At 34.4% G+C, this 19,048-nt stretch overlaps 1 protein-coding gene across 1 annotated transcript in view; it reads right to left on the reverse strand.

Moving 5' to 3' along the window:
- Positions 1-19,048, reverse strand: part of LOC149419453 (ketimine reductase mu-crystallin) — a 105,806-nt gene that overhangs the window by 15,507 nt on the left and 71,251 nt on the right. The window contains exon 4 of the mRNA XM_089637831.1: positions 1,691-1,882. Coding sequence (XP_089493957.1) covers positions 1,691-1,882 — 192 coding nt within the window. The remainder of the gene's footprint in view (positions 1-1,690; positions 1,883-19,048) is intronic.

The following is a 19,048-nucleotide window of genomic DNA, read 5'->3' on the forward strand; positions in this document are numbered from 1 at the left end:
TTTATTGATCGTCTGTGCTAGACCTTGTGGTTGAGTAGTTATGATCCTTGGCTACGATTCCTGAGGCCGCTGATTTAAATTCCGGCGTGCGCAAGTAAGGATTATTTGATTAACTTTTACTATGCAGAAATTAATTCAATTAAAATAATGTATTTTGTGTATATTTGCGGCACGTTCCACAGTGGTAGAAATATTTGGTAACGCACTAGCGGAAGACCACCATTCAGAATCAAAACGTTGGTTGAAATGGGTTGAGTCGTACTTAGGGACCAGATCTAAATAACCACGTACTTCCCCATCTCCTTCCCCTCCCCACAAAACTTCGGCCTCACAATAACGCTATTGGGAATGCCATAGTCTCACTTGATCCAGACGGTTGGGAGCATTCGTTACACTTGTGCGGTATTCACATAAAAAGTAATGAAACCAAAGGAATAATATTTTTCTTGTGCTTGGTTTTTGACTTTTGAGATCCTTTAGGCGGCGTATGCGTGGTAAAACTATGTACGACCCAACGAAAAATTTTACAATTCACCATTAAAGCAAGGCTGATGTAAGCGCAATGAGTAAGATTAACAAAGGGATGCTTAGATGGTTTTGTCATGTAGAGCGACTGAATGTTTAAAAGAGTATAAGAAGAATATTTTACGCACATGTGAATGGTAGAAGAAGTACGGGCCGTCCGAGAAAGACATGGCACGATCAAGTGAGTCGGGTAATGTCAAGAGTCAGAATAACAGAAGGTGAGACGATGTATGAATGAGAATGAAGGAGTGTGTGCCAAGATCAAATTGTTTGACGGTTTCTTTTCTCTGCCTACCCCCCCTGCGGGAAAACGTAATCTTAGTTAGTTAGTTAAGATTTTTTTAAATATACGTTTACGAAACGAAAAATGTATGTACGCATTCCACACATGAAGTGGTTCGTTTCGGAATATACGTATTATATGACCAACAATGTTGTCTGATATGAGATAGGTGTATATATTTTTAAAGCCTTACAAAAAAAACCATCATTACCGTTAAACGGTGATTTTGTTACACATTGTATAAAGACTGTAAAATTTTATATTCTAGTTGGTACTAATAAAAAATATCTTCAACTGGGCTCCGACGTAACTGGCGACGTCGCATTTTAGCAGATAATTTTATACAACAGTTAAACAACTCTCTCTAGCTGTGTAAACAATGTATATAACTTACCGTGAACCATTCCTATGTTAGTAATATTTTCCGATAGACGTTCATTTATCAATTGAATAAATTTTTTACCACTTTTTTAGTAAGGCTTTAAGTATTAACTGACCCAGAGTCATCTTTAGTAATATAAGTTAATAAAAAATAGAAAAAATGTGTTGATGTACTTTTTACAAATAAAATTGACGTAAGTTCCGCCTCCAAAAACTGAAAAAAAATTTGAACTCCTGTTTCCACCTTTTTCGAAAAGCGATTTCTTACACCACTAGCAAGAATGTTCAAACATTGGAAGTTTCTTTTATAATCATATCGCTAAATACTTCCACAAGCTCTTGAATTTCTGACTTTCCCGCTTTTCGCAGCAGAGAAAGGCTACCAAACCAAACAAAAAAACAAACTCTGTGAAATTTGTCAAAGTCAACAGAACACCATTTGCCCTAACTAGCGATGATTCACCGTGCTCGAACCGTGTAATACATTTTATTTTTTCTCACCTAGGGAGCGGAAAATCCTGATTTTGTTTGCGGGTGGAGAAGGTATCTTCCCAAGGGCAAGTTCTCCCAACTCCCCCTGGATCTCCCCCACATAGGAAGCCTCTTTATTCGCACCTTCCCTGCTTTCCACATACACCAAGCCTCTCTTGTACAGCTCTGGAGACAGTTCACCTTCTCCGCCAACTCCGATTTCTGGAAAATAAACGAACAGGTATATCGAGGTTAATTAGGTAATATAACTTCATCGGGTGGAAATAACGTAAGAATTAAGGTTGTAGCTATTCGGGTCTCCGTGTGTTATGTCTTAAAGTTAAATGTCACAGGGTATCTATCCTCGTTTCGAGTAAGTAAGCTCACAGAGTATACGAAATAACGAACTAAGTTCTAGCAACATCACCAAAATGTACGCACACGTTATGTAATGTACTCATTCCATACAGAACACCAAAAAGTGATTTCCTTCGGTATGTAATGTTGATTTATTTAATACTAGCTGTACCCGCCACGCATTGTTGTGGCTCATACTATCTGTGCAGATAGAGAAACAATGACACCTTTTGCTTTAACACGTCCAACAGAATGTGCTGTTTATTTTAGCATGTTTTTACTTGTCACAGGTGACATCTATATAATATAGGTACATAATTACACACGCGCGTTGGAATGCAACATTTTTTTTAAATTACAAAGCATTATATATTTAATAATATATTTATAAGAATAGATAAATTGATACATAAATATACCATAAATAATATTTTATAATCAATGACATAAAACTTACAAGTATACTTAGGTTAGCTTAGTATCGATTGAAAAGAAATGATAGTATAGCCTTCTTGTACCTAAATTCTGTAAGTTAAATAGATCCACTACTATTACTAACTCAATCGAGGCACAATCGAGTGTTTTAAACACTCATTTCCGATATTGTTACATTTAAATATGATTAGGGAACGAGTTGCTCTCGTCATTTCTAAGTGTAAAGTGACCCAGAGTCAATTTTAGTAATATAAGTTAATAAAATAATATAAAAATCGTGTCAACTTACTTTTAACCATACAAATCGTGTCGACGTACTTTTAACCATACAATTAAAAAAATAATATTAAAATTACGGCAACGTACTTTTAACCAGACAATTAAAAAAATAATATAAAAATTGTGTCCACGTACTTTTAACCATACAATTAATAAAATAATAGAAAAATCGTGTCGACGTACTTTTAACTATACAATTTGACGAGTTCCTCTTCTCAATAAGGTGGAAATTTAGTGGGGCGGGATAAATGAGGTGAATAAAAAAGGGGAGAAAAAAAGGTCAAATTCAAATTCGTTTCCAATCAAACGAACAAAACCTTTTTGATTGGTTTTTTAAAGCTGAAAATTTTCCTTTCAAATTATTCTACATCGACCAAAAATTAATTCAAGAAATAATTTATTGTCAAAAATAGGGTCACAAGTATACTATCTTAAATAAGATTTATATTTATACTGTTGGTCTTTCTCTAAGGAAGAGAGATTTTTCTTCATCTGGTACTCATTCTGGAGGTTGGCTATCATAACAATCAGAGCAGAGCATCATCAACCTGCAAGTTGCAGCTCTACAATTGGAATATATTCACAGGACAGAAAAATATTCTCAAGGGCGATGCGTTAGGACTGTTATGTATCAAGTTATTATAATCGCCTTGGAGCCTTGACAATACGGCGCCCGGACTGCTCTAATTGCACCCGCATAGGGCCGGCCCTTTAGTATGGTATATGAATATTGTGTATATGTTAACGGAAATGTATGTAATCAGTCATTGTATTCAATTCCTAAGAAATGTGTGTAGTTCCTAAAATCGCCCGGAAATGTGTGAAATAAATTATGTTCGACACATTTCCTGGGAAATCTATACATTTACTAAATAGCAATCGGAAATAAAAAACATTTAAGATATCAATGGGTACGCGGGGAAAGCGGGGCAAGGGGAGGGAATTGTATCGTCTGATCAGGCGATCGCGCTAGTGTCGCGTAAAGAGTCAGTGCGTACGCACGTCCAACCTAACCTAACCTAACCTAACCTAACCCAACCCAACCCAAAGGACTTTTACTTTAATATTGTGACATTTATAATTACTTAAATAACAGACTGATTACTTACCAAATGAAAGTTTAACTTTTTAAGAATATAACAAATAAATCAAAGTGTTTTATTACAGGAAGCATTATTTTTATACATTTCCTAATACGATATTGGAATTATATACAATTCCTAGGAAATGTATACATTTCCTAAATAGCTTTTGAATTGAATACATTTCCTAGGAGTTGTATACAATTCCTAGATATCATACATTTCCGATAACAAATATATTTTATGATTCGGAAACTTCTCTAGCCAGTCATATATATATATAGAATAACCGAGAGCTCTTTGAAGATACTTGCCTTTTGTTTTCCGTGTACAAATTCTGAATAAAAAAAAGTAAAGCCAACAAACAGTTCCTCTCCATTTGCTGACAATATTGGAGAGATGAGGAAATCCCGGCAAATGGCACGTGCTGTTTTCCCACGTTTCCGGGTCATCAAACATTTCCACTTCCGTACTAAGTATTGAACACTGTGAGTTACAGTAACGTCTGTGCACGTGCAGTCCGTGGCTACAGTAATGTGCAATATAGAACACAGCAAATGATAACGACGCCACCGAGTTTCAAGTGCACTAATAATATTATGGTGATTCATTCGATGCTGCTTAAATCAATACAATATAGGAGGACAGCGAATGTATTATTTTATTTTTATATTTATTCTGGTATATTATTTTGATATTGACTGACAATCTCCATGGTCGAGGAGTCAGGCTCTCAACTAACACTTTAGGGTCGCGGTTTCAAATCCCGACGTGCGCAAGTAAAAATTTTGTGATGAATTAGGGTTATTTCACAATTTATTCATTAAAAATAATATTATATAGTATACTTGCGGCACGTTCCAGAGTGGTATATACTCTTAGTATCGCCCTGGTGTAAAACCACTATTCAGAATTGAAACATTGCTTTAAATTGCTTTAGTCGTGTTTAATGACCAGATTTGAATAGCTAGGTACACCCCCACCTTATTCTTTCCCATCTCCTTCCATATAATGGCTCTATAAGCAATTGGGACTGTGATCTCTGTCATCTTTGGGTATGCTGTGTGGAGTCTATTTGAGGATGGAATAATCCTGAATCTTGTGAATAGATTCAGAGTGGTAGATATCAAATCATAATTTTAGATTATCACCCAGGCGCAGTTTTTAAGGGACTAAATCTGAACAGACAAGTACTTCCCGACCTTCATCTCAATCATCTCCTTCGCCTTACTCTCCCCTCATCTCACACAACACACCTCAACAAACCTCAATAACAACACACCTCAATTAGGGATAACATAGTCCTCTTGCATTCTTATGTAAAAAAACATATTTTTTGAAATCTATTTATGAATATTTTAAACAAACCAAAACATCTAACGATGAAAATAATTGTTAAATAATAATAATTGAGCGAGGCCCTGTGCTTATTCGTACTACGGCGTTTTGCATTTCGTCTTTCTGTAAATTTATTTTTTAACGTTCCGGTTCCGTTTAAAGATGGTGGCCGTTTTACCATGTCGCGCGCCGCAGTAGCCGATAAGCTCGATCAAAAAATCATTTCTCTACATTGAGAGAAATACTTATGCTAGCCATTTAGCACCTTAATTAAAAAATTACACAAACAGATTTTCTGGTAAGCCGGTACAATTCACGAACTATTATTACGAAAATAGAATATTATCAATTTAACATGAGCATACGATGGGTTAATAGTTCAGTAAATATTATTTTTTCAAACGTGATCCGTCGTTGAATAGTCGTGGTTATTAATTAAGTTCCTCCTTACAAAACTTTTGATCTGAGAAGAAATTTTGGTTCCGATTTAAAAAGAGAAAATTAAAAACTTATTTTTCTGGACGTGAGATCTACAGTTCAAAGAAAAATTACAAAGAATGTCAAAAGAAAAGGTTCAAAAAATACTAGTTAAATATAAATAATATGTACCAACTATCACTGAATTGGATAAAAGAAACGCTTTATATCAAATTTATAAAGAATTTTTCATCAATAAAATTCACCATATAAATAGCATTGCGCACTCGCGTTACTTAACTGCTTATCTTTTGCAAATTTAACCATTTACCTAAAAAATACGATCGAATTTTGGACCTCGTCTTCTGTAACACTTCAGTTAATGTGTCGCTTGCCGACCTAAGTAAAAGTAAAATTAGTAAAAGAAGATGCTCATCATAAATCATTGATTGTAGAACTAGAATTTCCATCCACTATTGCAACTCCTCGAACAATAAAATTATTCCGTAAAGCAGATTATGCAGAGATCGATGAGAGACTGAAAGAAACCGACTGGTCAACCGTTATAAATGCACCGGATGTAAATACAGCGTTAAATTCGTTTTATGTTATAATTGAACAGATTATCGAAACGTTTATTCCTAAGAAAGTTGTGAAATCTGGAAAATATCCACTATGGTACACGGCAGCCTTAATAAAAATAACAAACGAAAAATTAAAATTCTTTAGAAAATGGAAGCGTTATCGGAACCCCCTTGATTATCTCTCATTTTCATTGCTTCGCAAAAGGCAAAAAACAGTCGCTTCATCAGCTTACAATACCTACATTTCTACAATAGAATCCGGTTACAGCATAATATTTAAAAAATATGGTCCTACGTCAATTCTCAAAGAAAAACTCCTGCCATCCCTGATCATATGAATTACGGTGAAAAAACTGCTAATGACAGTAGAGGAGTAGCCAACTTATTTTATGAGTATTTTGGATCTGTATTTTCGAATGCTCAACCTGCACATACAAGCAATGCCAGTCTTTGCTCTAATTCAAATAGCATAATCAACTCAATCGAGATCAATGAAGACATCACATTCAAATACCTTAAGTCCATTGATATCAAAAAGGGACCAGGGGATGATCAACTTCCAGGGATCTTCATAAATTATTGTAGTAAACAATTGACACCCCCCATTTTTGTTATTTTCAAACTATCGCTATGTGAAGGAAAATTTCCCGACAAGTGGAAAACAGCCTTGATTACCCCAATATATAAAAATGGCAGTAAAAATGATGTCTCGAACTATCGACCTATATCCAAATTACCGATACTAAGTAAAGTATTGGAAAAAATTGTTTACGATCAATTATATTCTACTATCTCACCCTCTTCCTTAAATAATCAACACGGCTTCATGAAAAATCGCTCCACAACTTCAAATCTTACATTTTTTACAAATTTTCTTCATGCTCAAATGGAAATGCGATGCCAGTTAGATGCCATTTATACGGATTATTCTAAGCATTTGACCGTGTTAATCATTATATTCTTTTACAAAAGTTATTAGGTCTAGGAATTCGCGGTGACCTCTATAGATGGATCGCATCATACGTCAATAATCGGCACCAAATCACGGTTGTCAATGCTTTTGCATCTTGCTTAACGGAAATCATCTCAGGTGTGCCCCAGGGGTCGCATCTTGGATCACTCTTATTTAATATTTAAATAAATGACATTTACGTATGCTTTAAAAATAGTTACTTTGTTTTATACGTGGATGACATGAAAATTTATAAAGCTATACAGAATGCTAGGTTTCTTATTAAGAATATGCAAAGTTTTCAAAAGTGCTAAGACTCTGAAAATTTTGTTTTGTTCATTGGTCAGAAGTCCACTGGAGTATGCTTCCATAATATGGAATCCTCAATATAAGGTAAACATAGATTTATTAGAAAGTATACAGAATAAATTTTCGAAACATTTACTCAAGAAATACAACAAAACTACAAATAATATGTTAACGTTACAAAAAAGACGCACATTGTCAGACCTGTTGTTTCTACATAATCTGCTAAATAATAAAATAGATAGTCCCGCATTGGTTTAAATGTTCCAACGAGGCGTACAAGGCACACTACACTATTTCATATTGAAGCTAACAATACCAATGCAGCAAACAACTCAGTAATTACTCGCGCAATCACAACATACACCCATTACGAAATATTACTACATTTAGACATCTTTCATGATTCCTTTCTAACATACAAAACTAACTTATTAAATTTCTTAGCATGACATATTTCATAAATATTTTCACATCATTTTTCAAAACTCCTATGTATTAACATTCAATTACAATTCGTGAGCTTATTATAATTCTTGTTTTCAATTCATTTATTATTATCTATCCACACATTTCCTCCCTTTTATAACAATCTCAGCCTAAATTACGTATTGATATTTAATGGACATACGTAATAGGTACTACAACTATGTAATAACTAAAAATATCTAACTGTATCTTATTGTACTGTGTATGTCTTAACAATTAAATAAATTAATAAATAAGCAATAAATTCAAAACAAATGGCTTAATAGCCATCTCAATGCTAAGAACGATCACGGCTCAGCACCACTACTACACGATTTAGGTGTGAGATGGTACAATATATTAGTGTCCAAAAACAAAATCAACGTAACCGAAACTTTAAAACATGAATAATTCAAAAAGCCAATTAATTCCCTGAAATTTGAGAATATTATATAAATATTTTTTTCTATTACTATTGTACATACAAAATATGATGTACTAGGGTGACCTGTGGTAAGGCGAACTAAAGTTATTCATTTCTGTGATGTAACAGACTCAATAATCTCGAAGCACTGAAAATAAAAAAAGCTGTAAAAAACAAAAGTCCTATTCTTAATAATCAATGAGATATATCAAGTAGTTCAATATTAAGTTTGTTTCCAATAAACCATTAAAAATGTCCAAGTTCTCCTTATCACCATGTCAGTTGATGCTTTGTTTCTCTATATATATTATTATAATCCATTAGTCTACATAATTATCGTTCGGTTTTTCCCATGTCTTTTGTACTTGTGTAAATTTATTGTGTGATTTATCTGTGTTTGTTATATTTATATCATGTTGTCTTCCTCAAAAAAATTTTTTATATATAAGCTCACACTTTGGACTTCTTGTCTAGTAATAATTTGTACCCTGAAGATGCTTGAGTAAAGCGAAACCGGTCGGATCAAAAAATTATTAAAAACTCGTGGTTTTAAATCAAAACGTATTTTATTTCATTTTAATCATTTCTGTTTTATTAGTAAAACATACCCTTACTATACGTTCACTTAATCTATACTATCTAGGATTTAAAAAACTTTGGACAATGTTGTGTGTTTTCTAAAACTGTGTATATTGTATAACCTTCGTACTTATTTTGAATATTGAACTATGTTTTTTTTGTTGAATTACGTTTGTAGTAATAAGTCTTTGAATATTGTTTGCGCATCGCCTTTTAAGTATTTTTTACTTTTTAAACACGATCTCCTGGAGCTCAACTGATGGAGTAGCAGAATACATAATTAGGAAAAAATTGCATACTGTTATAATCTTAAATGTTTTTTTTTAAAGGGCGGGGACGGTTTACACGTAGTTCTCGTGAGCACTTAAGCCATAGGCCCATTGTGCTATCTCCCATTTTACCTCAATCTTTTAACAAACCCAGTCCCTTTAATAAAGTTCACCGGGGTTGTTATTGGGTATGAGGCTATGTGTTCTGGTTCTTCTGTATGTATCCCCAGGTATCTGTGCCTAGGTCCCACCAGGGCAGGCATTTGGCACCAAAGGTGAATTGGAGTTTTTTCATCCTCTTCACACTTCCTACATCTATTGGTGTTTTCTACTCCCAATATCTGCATTTATCTCCAGAGATGGCAGTGACCCGTTAGTAGGCCTGCCAGTTCATATCGCGTAATTTCTTGGTTCGTCTAGGTTCTGGTCCTTTTATGAGTACTTTGGATTGTCTCATTCCAGGTGCCCTCTCCCATTCTTTGCAGTTCTGGGATTTGACCCACCTTATATTATTTTTCGAAAACACGTATCGTCCGGTCATAGCCTCTATCACGACCCAATGGAAAAAACACCTTATACTCAAGAACCAGACAAACCTTCCGCCAGATATTAATGTGAAAGAAGACTACTCGAAGGAAATCCTGGAAAAACGAAAACAGCTACAACCTCAACAAGAAAAAGAGAAAAAGAAAGGAAAAATTGCTTACATAAAATATGACAAACTGATAGTGTTAAAACCGAAGGACAACATTAGCGAAAAGCGAAAAAGAGGAACTTTGGATTCTCCTAAGTCATCAGCACAGAAGAAAGTAAATACAAACAAAATATCAAGCAATCCTTCACAACCTCTACCCAAAAGTAGCATGAAAGAGACCAACAGACCTAACATACTGAATTATGTCAACCGGGCAAGTTCTGACCCACAACTAAATGCTCCAAAAAACTAACTACTGTCTCGGAAGATCGGAAACAAGGAATATTAACACCAACAAAAATTAACAACCAAAACCAACCAACAAAAAGTTACCCAATTCGGCTGGTCTCCACGGGAGTTATAGACCACAATCCCACAACAACAAGAAGAAACAAAATACTCAATATTGCAACTTTAAATACGAGAACCCTTAGAACCGAAGAAAGCCTACACGAGCTAGAAATAGCTCTCGAAGAAATAAAATGGTATATCCTGGGCATTAGTGAGATGTGAAGACTAGGAGAAAAGATTGAGGAACGCATTGACTATATACTATTCCACAAAGGCGAAATTGTTAGAGGAGGCCTATGCCAAGAGGCAAACTGAGCTTCGGGATATATTATAACAAACAAAACATTTCTAATATTAATATACCTAACAGAAGTTCAGAATAAAAGGCTTATTATTATTATTCTTATATTATTTTGTAATAAATAAATAAATAATTCGTAAATACCTACATGCATTATTGTTTTTTAGAAACAAATGATAATTCATTAAGTTTTATGTTAAATTAATATTTTAGACATTTCTTGGGATGCAAATAGAGTGCCTGTTTTCGGAGCCGAAAGTTTTTACAGGTAGGGGTATGGAATCTTTAGATTAGAAGTGTTTACCGAACTCAAAAGAAGGAGCGCCACGTCCTTGCGAATTATAGAGGACCAGCAGCTGTACCTATATAATTATTCTGTAATCTTTAAAGATTCCTGAGGACTGTATTTACCTAAGAACATTTAATTTATTCTTCGCCTCGCATTGTGATTATTCTCTGCCATTAACGGATTTTTGAAATTGGTTACAAGTTTATTTAGGCAAATTTATATTCCCAGCACAGAATTTTAAAGTACGGAGACATTTTCTAATCAAATTTAGGGGAGGGGAAGGATTAGAGCAAATAAAAGACAAGAATTCCGAGCAGTTACATAGTAAACTAAATACTTCTCTTTATTTTTCCAATTCGGCAATTTATTTGAATAGCTTTGTAGGTTAGGTTCAATTTTTTTTTTTAGAAAATTTAATTTTTTTGTATGAAGATTTTCAGGAAATTTCAGTTTTGCACGTATTTCCTTAAAAATCTCCACACAAAATATCGAATTTTCGAAAAAAATAAAAAATCGTTTTCAGCTACAACAACATCAATAACGCCATTTTTTGTAGTATTAGTATTCTAGAACACCCAAAAGTCACGAGCCGCCACTGTTTGAAAGGGATAGCGATTGATCAGTACGAATATTAGAGGGAGCATGCTAATACAAAAAAAACCGATAATAATAAAAATGATTCATTTTAAATAATAATGCTTAAGTTGAATTTAAAGATACACCGTGAATTTTTTCGTACCCATAACATAGTAAACAACAGAAAAACGTGTTTTTAATCATTTTCAGAGTTCATTTTGTGAATTTTTTCTTTCGACCGAATTTCATTTAATTACAGTTTCAGCATAACAAATGTATGTGAGTTATCTTCAACTATAACATATATTTTTATTGGAAATCAAAAACTTAAATAGTTTAAGAGAAATATGTTCCAAATCGATAGTAATTCGTAATGTGGGGTTTAACCAGACGACTTAATTTTTTTAATTCTTCAATACGTTTGTCAGTACGTCATGTTCACAATATTAATTATATAACGAGAAATCACAATCAAATAGATAGAGAAGAAATATAACTGTTATTAATAACATAGAACGTTATATCCCTCAAAGTAAAAGGTTTTGATGTACTGGTTTTCTGCAGTGCAACTGAAAAGAAGTTATAAAGTTCAACCTTTCTCCTGGAAGTAGATTCAATTACGAGATCTAACTCTGCTTTATGTCTTATAACCTCTTCATCGATCTTTTTTACAAAAAATGAAGAGTTAAAAATACAAATTTAAAAAAAAACATTAGTATTTGGATAAAAAGTAGTAATATGGCCTTTACCGGTGCCCTCAACCAAACTCCTTGTGTAAAAGAAACCTAACAAAAATATTGAGCGATTATATTATAATATAAGTGTAGGTATATTCATAAGTATTTAATTTAACTTTTAAAATTACTGTCTTAACACAGGCTAGCCGCTAATCTATTGAGGCAGGTTATGAGAAACTTAAATTTTATCTAACAAGACATAAAACTCCAAATTCGCGTTATTCACGTGAAAAATTTATGATTCGCGTTTTTCATAAGTCATAAGGTACCATGTCATCATGAAGCTTGGGGGCATATATGAAAGGAAATTGATGATTACGAAGTGAATTGGAATAAAGTTCCAATTTCCTCTCCAATGTATCATATCATTATTATTGACAAATGAAAATATATTTTCCGAGAAATGGAACCTTATCGGGTATCGCATCTAACCTATAAACTCATATAAATAAGGATGGCTATATTTCTCTTGAGAATTACCTCACTCCTTATTTTATTGCGTTAGTCGTTCCTAATCTTCAAAGATTTCCTGTTATTAGTCTAGGAAGATTGAGACTGGTGTTAATGTCACGTTATGTAATATAAAGGGTATCCAGGGTCGTTATTTTACATGCGATTTAATTATTTTTCCCAATTCTTCTAAACCTCTTTTTAATGTAAATAGCCCATCATGTAAGTATCTTCATAGTGTTAAGAACATGAGTCAAGTTATTCGAGGATGCAAATCCTGTGTTTTTGGTTTGAAAATATGATCCCTTAGATTTTTTTTTCTTGCAGAAATAAAATAAAACCAAATTGCCATCAACACGAGGAACGTTGTTAGCGGCCCGATTCAAAATTTTACACGACGTGGCGCAGCGCCTTAAGAAATTATATTATCATCAATACACAGGATTTCCAATAAGAGGTGTTATTTTGAATAGCCCGCTATTTCGGTAGTTGTTACTTTTGAAGCTGTCATTTTTTGAAATTTGACAAGTAAAAACTTCGCAATTAATAAAAATCGAACGATACACGCTTCACAACGCATTGAAATTATTAAAATTCACTTGAGTAAATCAAATGCAAATCATCTTGAGTGATGAGGCCCATTTCCAACTCGGTGGCTTCGTCAACAAGCAAAATTGTTGCATCTGGGTCTCGAAAAATCCAAGAGTTATTATTGAAAAGCCTCTCTATTCTCAACGTGTGACTGTTTGGTGCGGTTTATGGTCCGGCGGAGTCATTGGACCTTACTTTTTCGAAAATGAGGCTGGAGCAACAGTTACGGTGAATGGATTGCGCTATCGAGAGATGATTAATGATTTTTATGGCCGGAATTGGATGGTATTGATCTGGACAATGTTTACTTTCAACACTACGCTACGTGCCACACAAACAACGAAACTATTGATCTTTTACGTTTGAATATCAAAATAACACCTCTTAATGGAAAACCCTGTATTTACTAGATTATTTCACGAAATTTATTGTGACCTCCCAGTTACCATAAATTATTATTATTTGCTTGATTTTAACAAAAAAATACAGAAATAATTAATCCCTCCAAACATCATACCAAAATATGATAGAGACGCAACATTTGCGTGGAGTGGACCAAAAATAGTGTCGCGCAATTTCAAATCCACTGTATAAGTTGGCGTTTGAAGGTGCTGCTGGTCCCTCAGAAACGTACTAGAAGGTCCATTCCTAAAACTATGTCAAATTCTATTATAATATATGGGACAATTAATTAGTACGCATTTGCTAAACTCAACGGACAGTATTCCTCAAGGTATTACATCTGGGCTTCAGGAAAATAAGATAAGCCGTGATTGGAATATAGGAGGAAAGGACTCACCAGTTGCAGTTAGGGCCACAAAGTATCCTAGATATGGCAAGAAGAATTTAAAAAATACTGAATTCACAAATTTATATGAAACATCAATCTGTCCCGAGGTGTCCAATGGGTGGCCGAGGTATTAATTATAACTGTGGGTTTGAAATGTAGTGTTGATGTAACAATGTAAATCTCCCTCTAACACATGTTCCTGCATTCCTTCACCCAATTACCTGTCCCTTTCTGACAGTGTGGAATACCTACATTCAGTGATATTGCATCAATTTATGTATACATCACGAGTCTATTAAGAAAACCGGTGCAGTGAACATGTCCCTTCAATACATTTAATTCGAATCTATTACGAAAGCCTATTATTATGTCTCTAACAAAGGGCATAACATCGATCGAAAAGACCAAGGATAAGTAAGAATCCTTAACCAATTCTAACTGTTAACCACAGCTACCTCAATAGTTGTGTGAAATATTGTTACAGTCCACTGATTTGCGTACAACATTGCGACTCCGGGTAATTTTTGACTTTTTCTTCTTGCAACAATTATTATTAATAACAATAACTTCTCGCTTAGAAGGTAGAAAAATTGCAGGAGTTAATAATGAGGCTTCCCACCCATCAAGTCTTTGCATTCGCAATGTATTCACATTCAATTTCGTAGGCGGGTATGGGTACCGCCGCCCATGAACCATTTATTGGATAACCAACACCTCTGCCATGGGTCACCCCAAGTGGTTCGCATGTTTGGTGATTTAGCAGGGGTGCTCGGGCTCATCGGGAAAGGTGTATCCAGGAAGCGCCTGCCTACCAGCTGCATGGCGTGCCAGATCGGGAGAAGCTGGTTGGGGGGACTCTTTGACCTCAACAACTGGTCTCTCGAGACATCGCTACCTACCGTTACCTAGATTCCTACCGCTACTTCATACCTTTTTCCTACACAGAACATCCTCTCCTTCCCTTCCTTAAAAATACCCTCCATACAGCATTCCCAAAGATGAAAAAAATACTTTCCCTCATTGCCTTTTTGCTTTTTCATTATTTAAAACTAAAAATTTACGTTCATTTTTGAAGACTTCTAAAATAGCTATGTTAGCTAGTGTACGTATTAATCTAAATTCAGTATAACGTAGCCTCATTCTTTAGTAATATATTTATTCCGACTCAACCACTGGAAACGGTAAATAATGCCGCCTTTTCTGCTTGTGCTTGCGTTTGTGTTTGTTTTAGGATTGTGTTTGTTTTTGTGTTTGTGCTTTTGTTGTTCCCGCCACTCGCTTTCTGCTGTGTCAAGCTGTCTGTATCCCCAGGGGAGTTTTCAGTTTACGATCGTGGGTTCATTTGCTTGGCAGGACTTTAGTTGTTTATGTTGATGGCTTTTGTAGATTTGACCACGTAATGTAATGTACATTATGTGTGTCGTATCGCCTGCCAACGTCACCCGAACACGCTTACTGCGCGTTTGTTGAAAATCTCTAAATAGTATAAAATAAAATCGTATTTGTCTGTTTGTCCGGTTAATTTATCTAAGCTACGCAATGGATTTTGATATCATTTTCACTAGCATTTAGAAAATGTCTTCCGAAAGGTTTATACAGGGTGTATCGGCACGTACCCGACAAACTTTAACCAGCTATTCCTTAGCATATTTTGAGTAAAAAATCTTATGTGCACTTTGCTGTCCGGTAACGTTTTTTTTAATAAAAAAATTATCATTCATATTTTCACCACATGTCACCAATGTTTTATCCTTTGTCAAAGTTTGAAATCCCATCTGGCAATATTTTATTCGAATTCCGTTGAATAATGTACGTGTGTACCTATATTGGTGCGCTTTTACAATCACAACGAAATGGCACGGCTTGCTAACAACAGCTGTTGAACACGAAAAGCAATGCCAATGACAGTGATGTAGTGTGGAATTTTTTAATTTTTTTGTTTTTAATTGATAAAAAATGCTACCGGACAGCAAAGTGCCCATAACATTTTTTACTCCAAATGTGCTAAGGAATAGCTGGTTAAAGTTTGTCGGGTACGTGCCGATACACCCTGTATATATTATTCATGCATATTATGTTTTTATAAAGTAGAGAAGTCGATGTTTTGTAATCTAGTCGTAAAAAAAATATTTTCTTTCGCCCACATTGGTAACGCTGGCTAAACCTGTACTATGAAATTGTATATCTTAAAAATGTTTACAGAAAAGACTACCGTGTTATATGTCCATTTCCTAAGGATAACACTGAGCAACACCGGGTACACGTCAGGTAGTATTTTGAGAAATAACAGGATCGGCTGTGCGGCCTTTTTCATACTAAACTTTAATTTGTATTTGTGGTCGAAATATTTGAAGAAAGTACATTTTTTTTTTGAATAAAAGGAAATTGCAAATATAGTACGAATATTTGCTACTTCATTTATTTGTGTTGTCAAACACTGGACATTGATTTGTGTTATCAAACACTGGACATTGATTTATGTTGTCCAACACTGGACATTGATTTGTGTTGTCAAACACTGGACATTGATTTGTGTTGTCAAACACTGGACATTGATTTGTGTTGTCAAACACTGGACATTGATTTGTGTTGTCAAACACTGGACATTGATTTGTGTTATCAAACACTGGACATTGATTTATGTTGTCCAACACTGGACATTGATTTGTGTTGTCAAACGCTGGACATTGATTTGTGTTGTCAAACACTGGACATTGATTTGTGTTGTCAAACACTAGACATTGATTTATCTTGTCCAATACTGGACATTGATTTGTGTTGTCAAACACTGGACATTGATTTGACATTTAATATTTACCCTCATTTAGTATTGATTAGTGACAAATGTTGAATTAATATTTCTTTTAAAAGACAGGAGAATTTAGAACTCTTAATGATTGAAATTTTTTATGGGATTTTTATGAAATTAACTTAACCACTGCATTGATTTTTTGACATATTTTGCCATTTTACAAAAGTTTTGAGAGATCGCTTGTCATAATGTGCCATATTAATAAAAATTAAAAATATGGAATAAAAGGCAAAATTTAGGTGGATTCATTGGCTTTAAACTACATTAAGCAGTTATTATAAGCAATAAATAGTCGCCTGTAATATCAATACAAATTAAAAATATCTCCCGAGAAAATATCTTTGAAACCACTGACCTATGTCTTTTTATTTCCAACCCGCCAAATAATTCAATATGTACCTCAATCAACACTTATCTACTGCTTATTATATTTTTTCCACCAAGTTGGTTATTTACAGGTGGAAAAAATATAATAAGCAGTAATTGTTGATTGAGATACTAGTACATATTGAATTATTTGGCGGCTTGGAAATAAGTCGACATAGCTCAGTGGTTTCAGAACACCTGACCGGACATCAGAAGGCACGGGTTCAATTCCCGTTGGCGGCATTTATTTTTACTCGGGAGATATTTTCAATTTGTATTGTATTTCAGGCGACTAATTATTGCTTATAATTATTTGTTAACTATAAAGCTAATAATATACTTGTTGAATGTTAAAATCTCTTTTTAGAATTTTTGAAGTTGTAGAAATGATTTATTCCAATAAACAATGGAATTTCTAAGAAACAATTTTTTTTATATAAAACGTGAAAATGTTAATATAGAACTTATCGGGACATTTTGACTCGTAACGTCCATAATTTTGAAAGAATTCTATATTTATAAACCACATTCATTTTGTGTAGGTAATTAGTAAGACAATTGTCACTTGGCTTAATTCCGTTTATACAATTTAAAAAATCATATTTTTTAAACATTCAACTGTCGATGAAAAAATACCGCCAATTCGTAATCAAGAACTTTGACAATTTATTTTTATTTTATCTATGTAATTATGTATAAATATTTGAGAAAAATAAATAGTCATCTTTCCAACGATGAAAAAACGCATATCTACGCATTGCAGAAAAAAAAAACAAAAATACTTTTATAATGTGTGAAAGTCCCGGTCAAACCTGTCCTTCAGAGCCCATAATGGAATTTGATGTTTGTGGCTAGTAATGTCCTTCTGAGACCTGAAGGGTTAACACAATCCAAAGCACTTGGCAAGCTTTTTACGCAATTCAATACATTTTTATGTATAACCTCACACAAGGTTGGGAGGGGGCTTAGGGAAGAAAAAATAAAACTTTTAACCTCTTCCCATTTTTTACACCTCCGCACATCTTAAAGCTTCACGACTCTCTCAGGATTCCATACTCCCACTGGCTATGGGAAATTAAAACTTTGTGCGGTAAGTGATAATAAAAATGTTTTATTAAGCCGCAGTTGTTAAATGAAAATCCTTGGAGATTTTTGGATAAAAAAATGTTGGAAAATATCAGAATGGAATGGTTTTAAATAATAAATTTCAAAAACATCCCAAAAAACTCTTTCACAACCGTTTTTGTAATGTTACTAGTGTTATTGCGTTATCATTGTAAACGGCATGAATAATTCTAGCGGCCTCCGTAGCGATTTCTTTGATATAGGTAATGAAAATATCCAAAATTTATTTCATCTTTTTTACTTCTACAATCATGTAGAATCACCTCCCGAAATTAGTGTACTTTACTCCCGGACACGATCAACCACAACGAACTCTCCATTAACACAAGAAGTCAATAGAAGAACGTGTTTTCGTTGGAGTATAAGGAACTCCAGGGAATTAGAATCCTTGTCCACCATGGAAATCTTAGAGGGGGTCAGCAGTGACGTTCCTCAGCAATGAGAAACTGATTTAACCTTTCAAGGCTTGGAAAGACATTAATAACCACAAACGTCATATTCCATTAGTGGCTCTGAAGGACAGATGTGACCGGGACGTCCATACATTATAGGCTCTGAAGGACAGATCTTACCGGGACGTCCATACATTATTGGCTCTGAAGGACAGATCTTACCTGGACGTCCATACATTATGGGCTCTGAAGGACAGATCTTACCGGGACGTCCATACATTATAGGCTCTAAAGGACAGATCTTACTGGGACGTCCATACATTATAGGCTCTGAAGGACAGATCTTACCGGGACGTCCATACATTATGGGCTCTGAAGGACAGATCTTACCGGGACGTCCATACATTATAGGCTCTGAAGGACAGATCTTACCGGGACGTCCATACATTATAGGCTCTGAAGGACAGATCTGACCGGGACGTCC

This window comes from Hesperophylax consimilis, chromosome 12, assembly GCF_061612785.1.
Source record: "Hesperophylax consimilis isolate HC1 chromosome 12, BYU_Hcon_1.0, whole genome shotgun sequence".
Classification (NCBI taxonomy): Eukaryota; Metazoa; Arthropoda; class Insecta; order Trichoptera; family Limnephilidae; genus Hesperophylax; species Hesperophylax consimilis.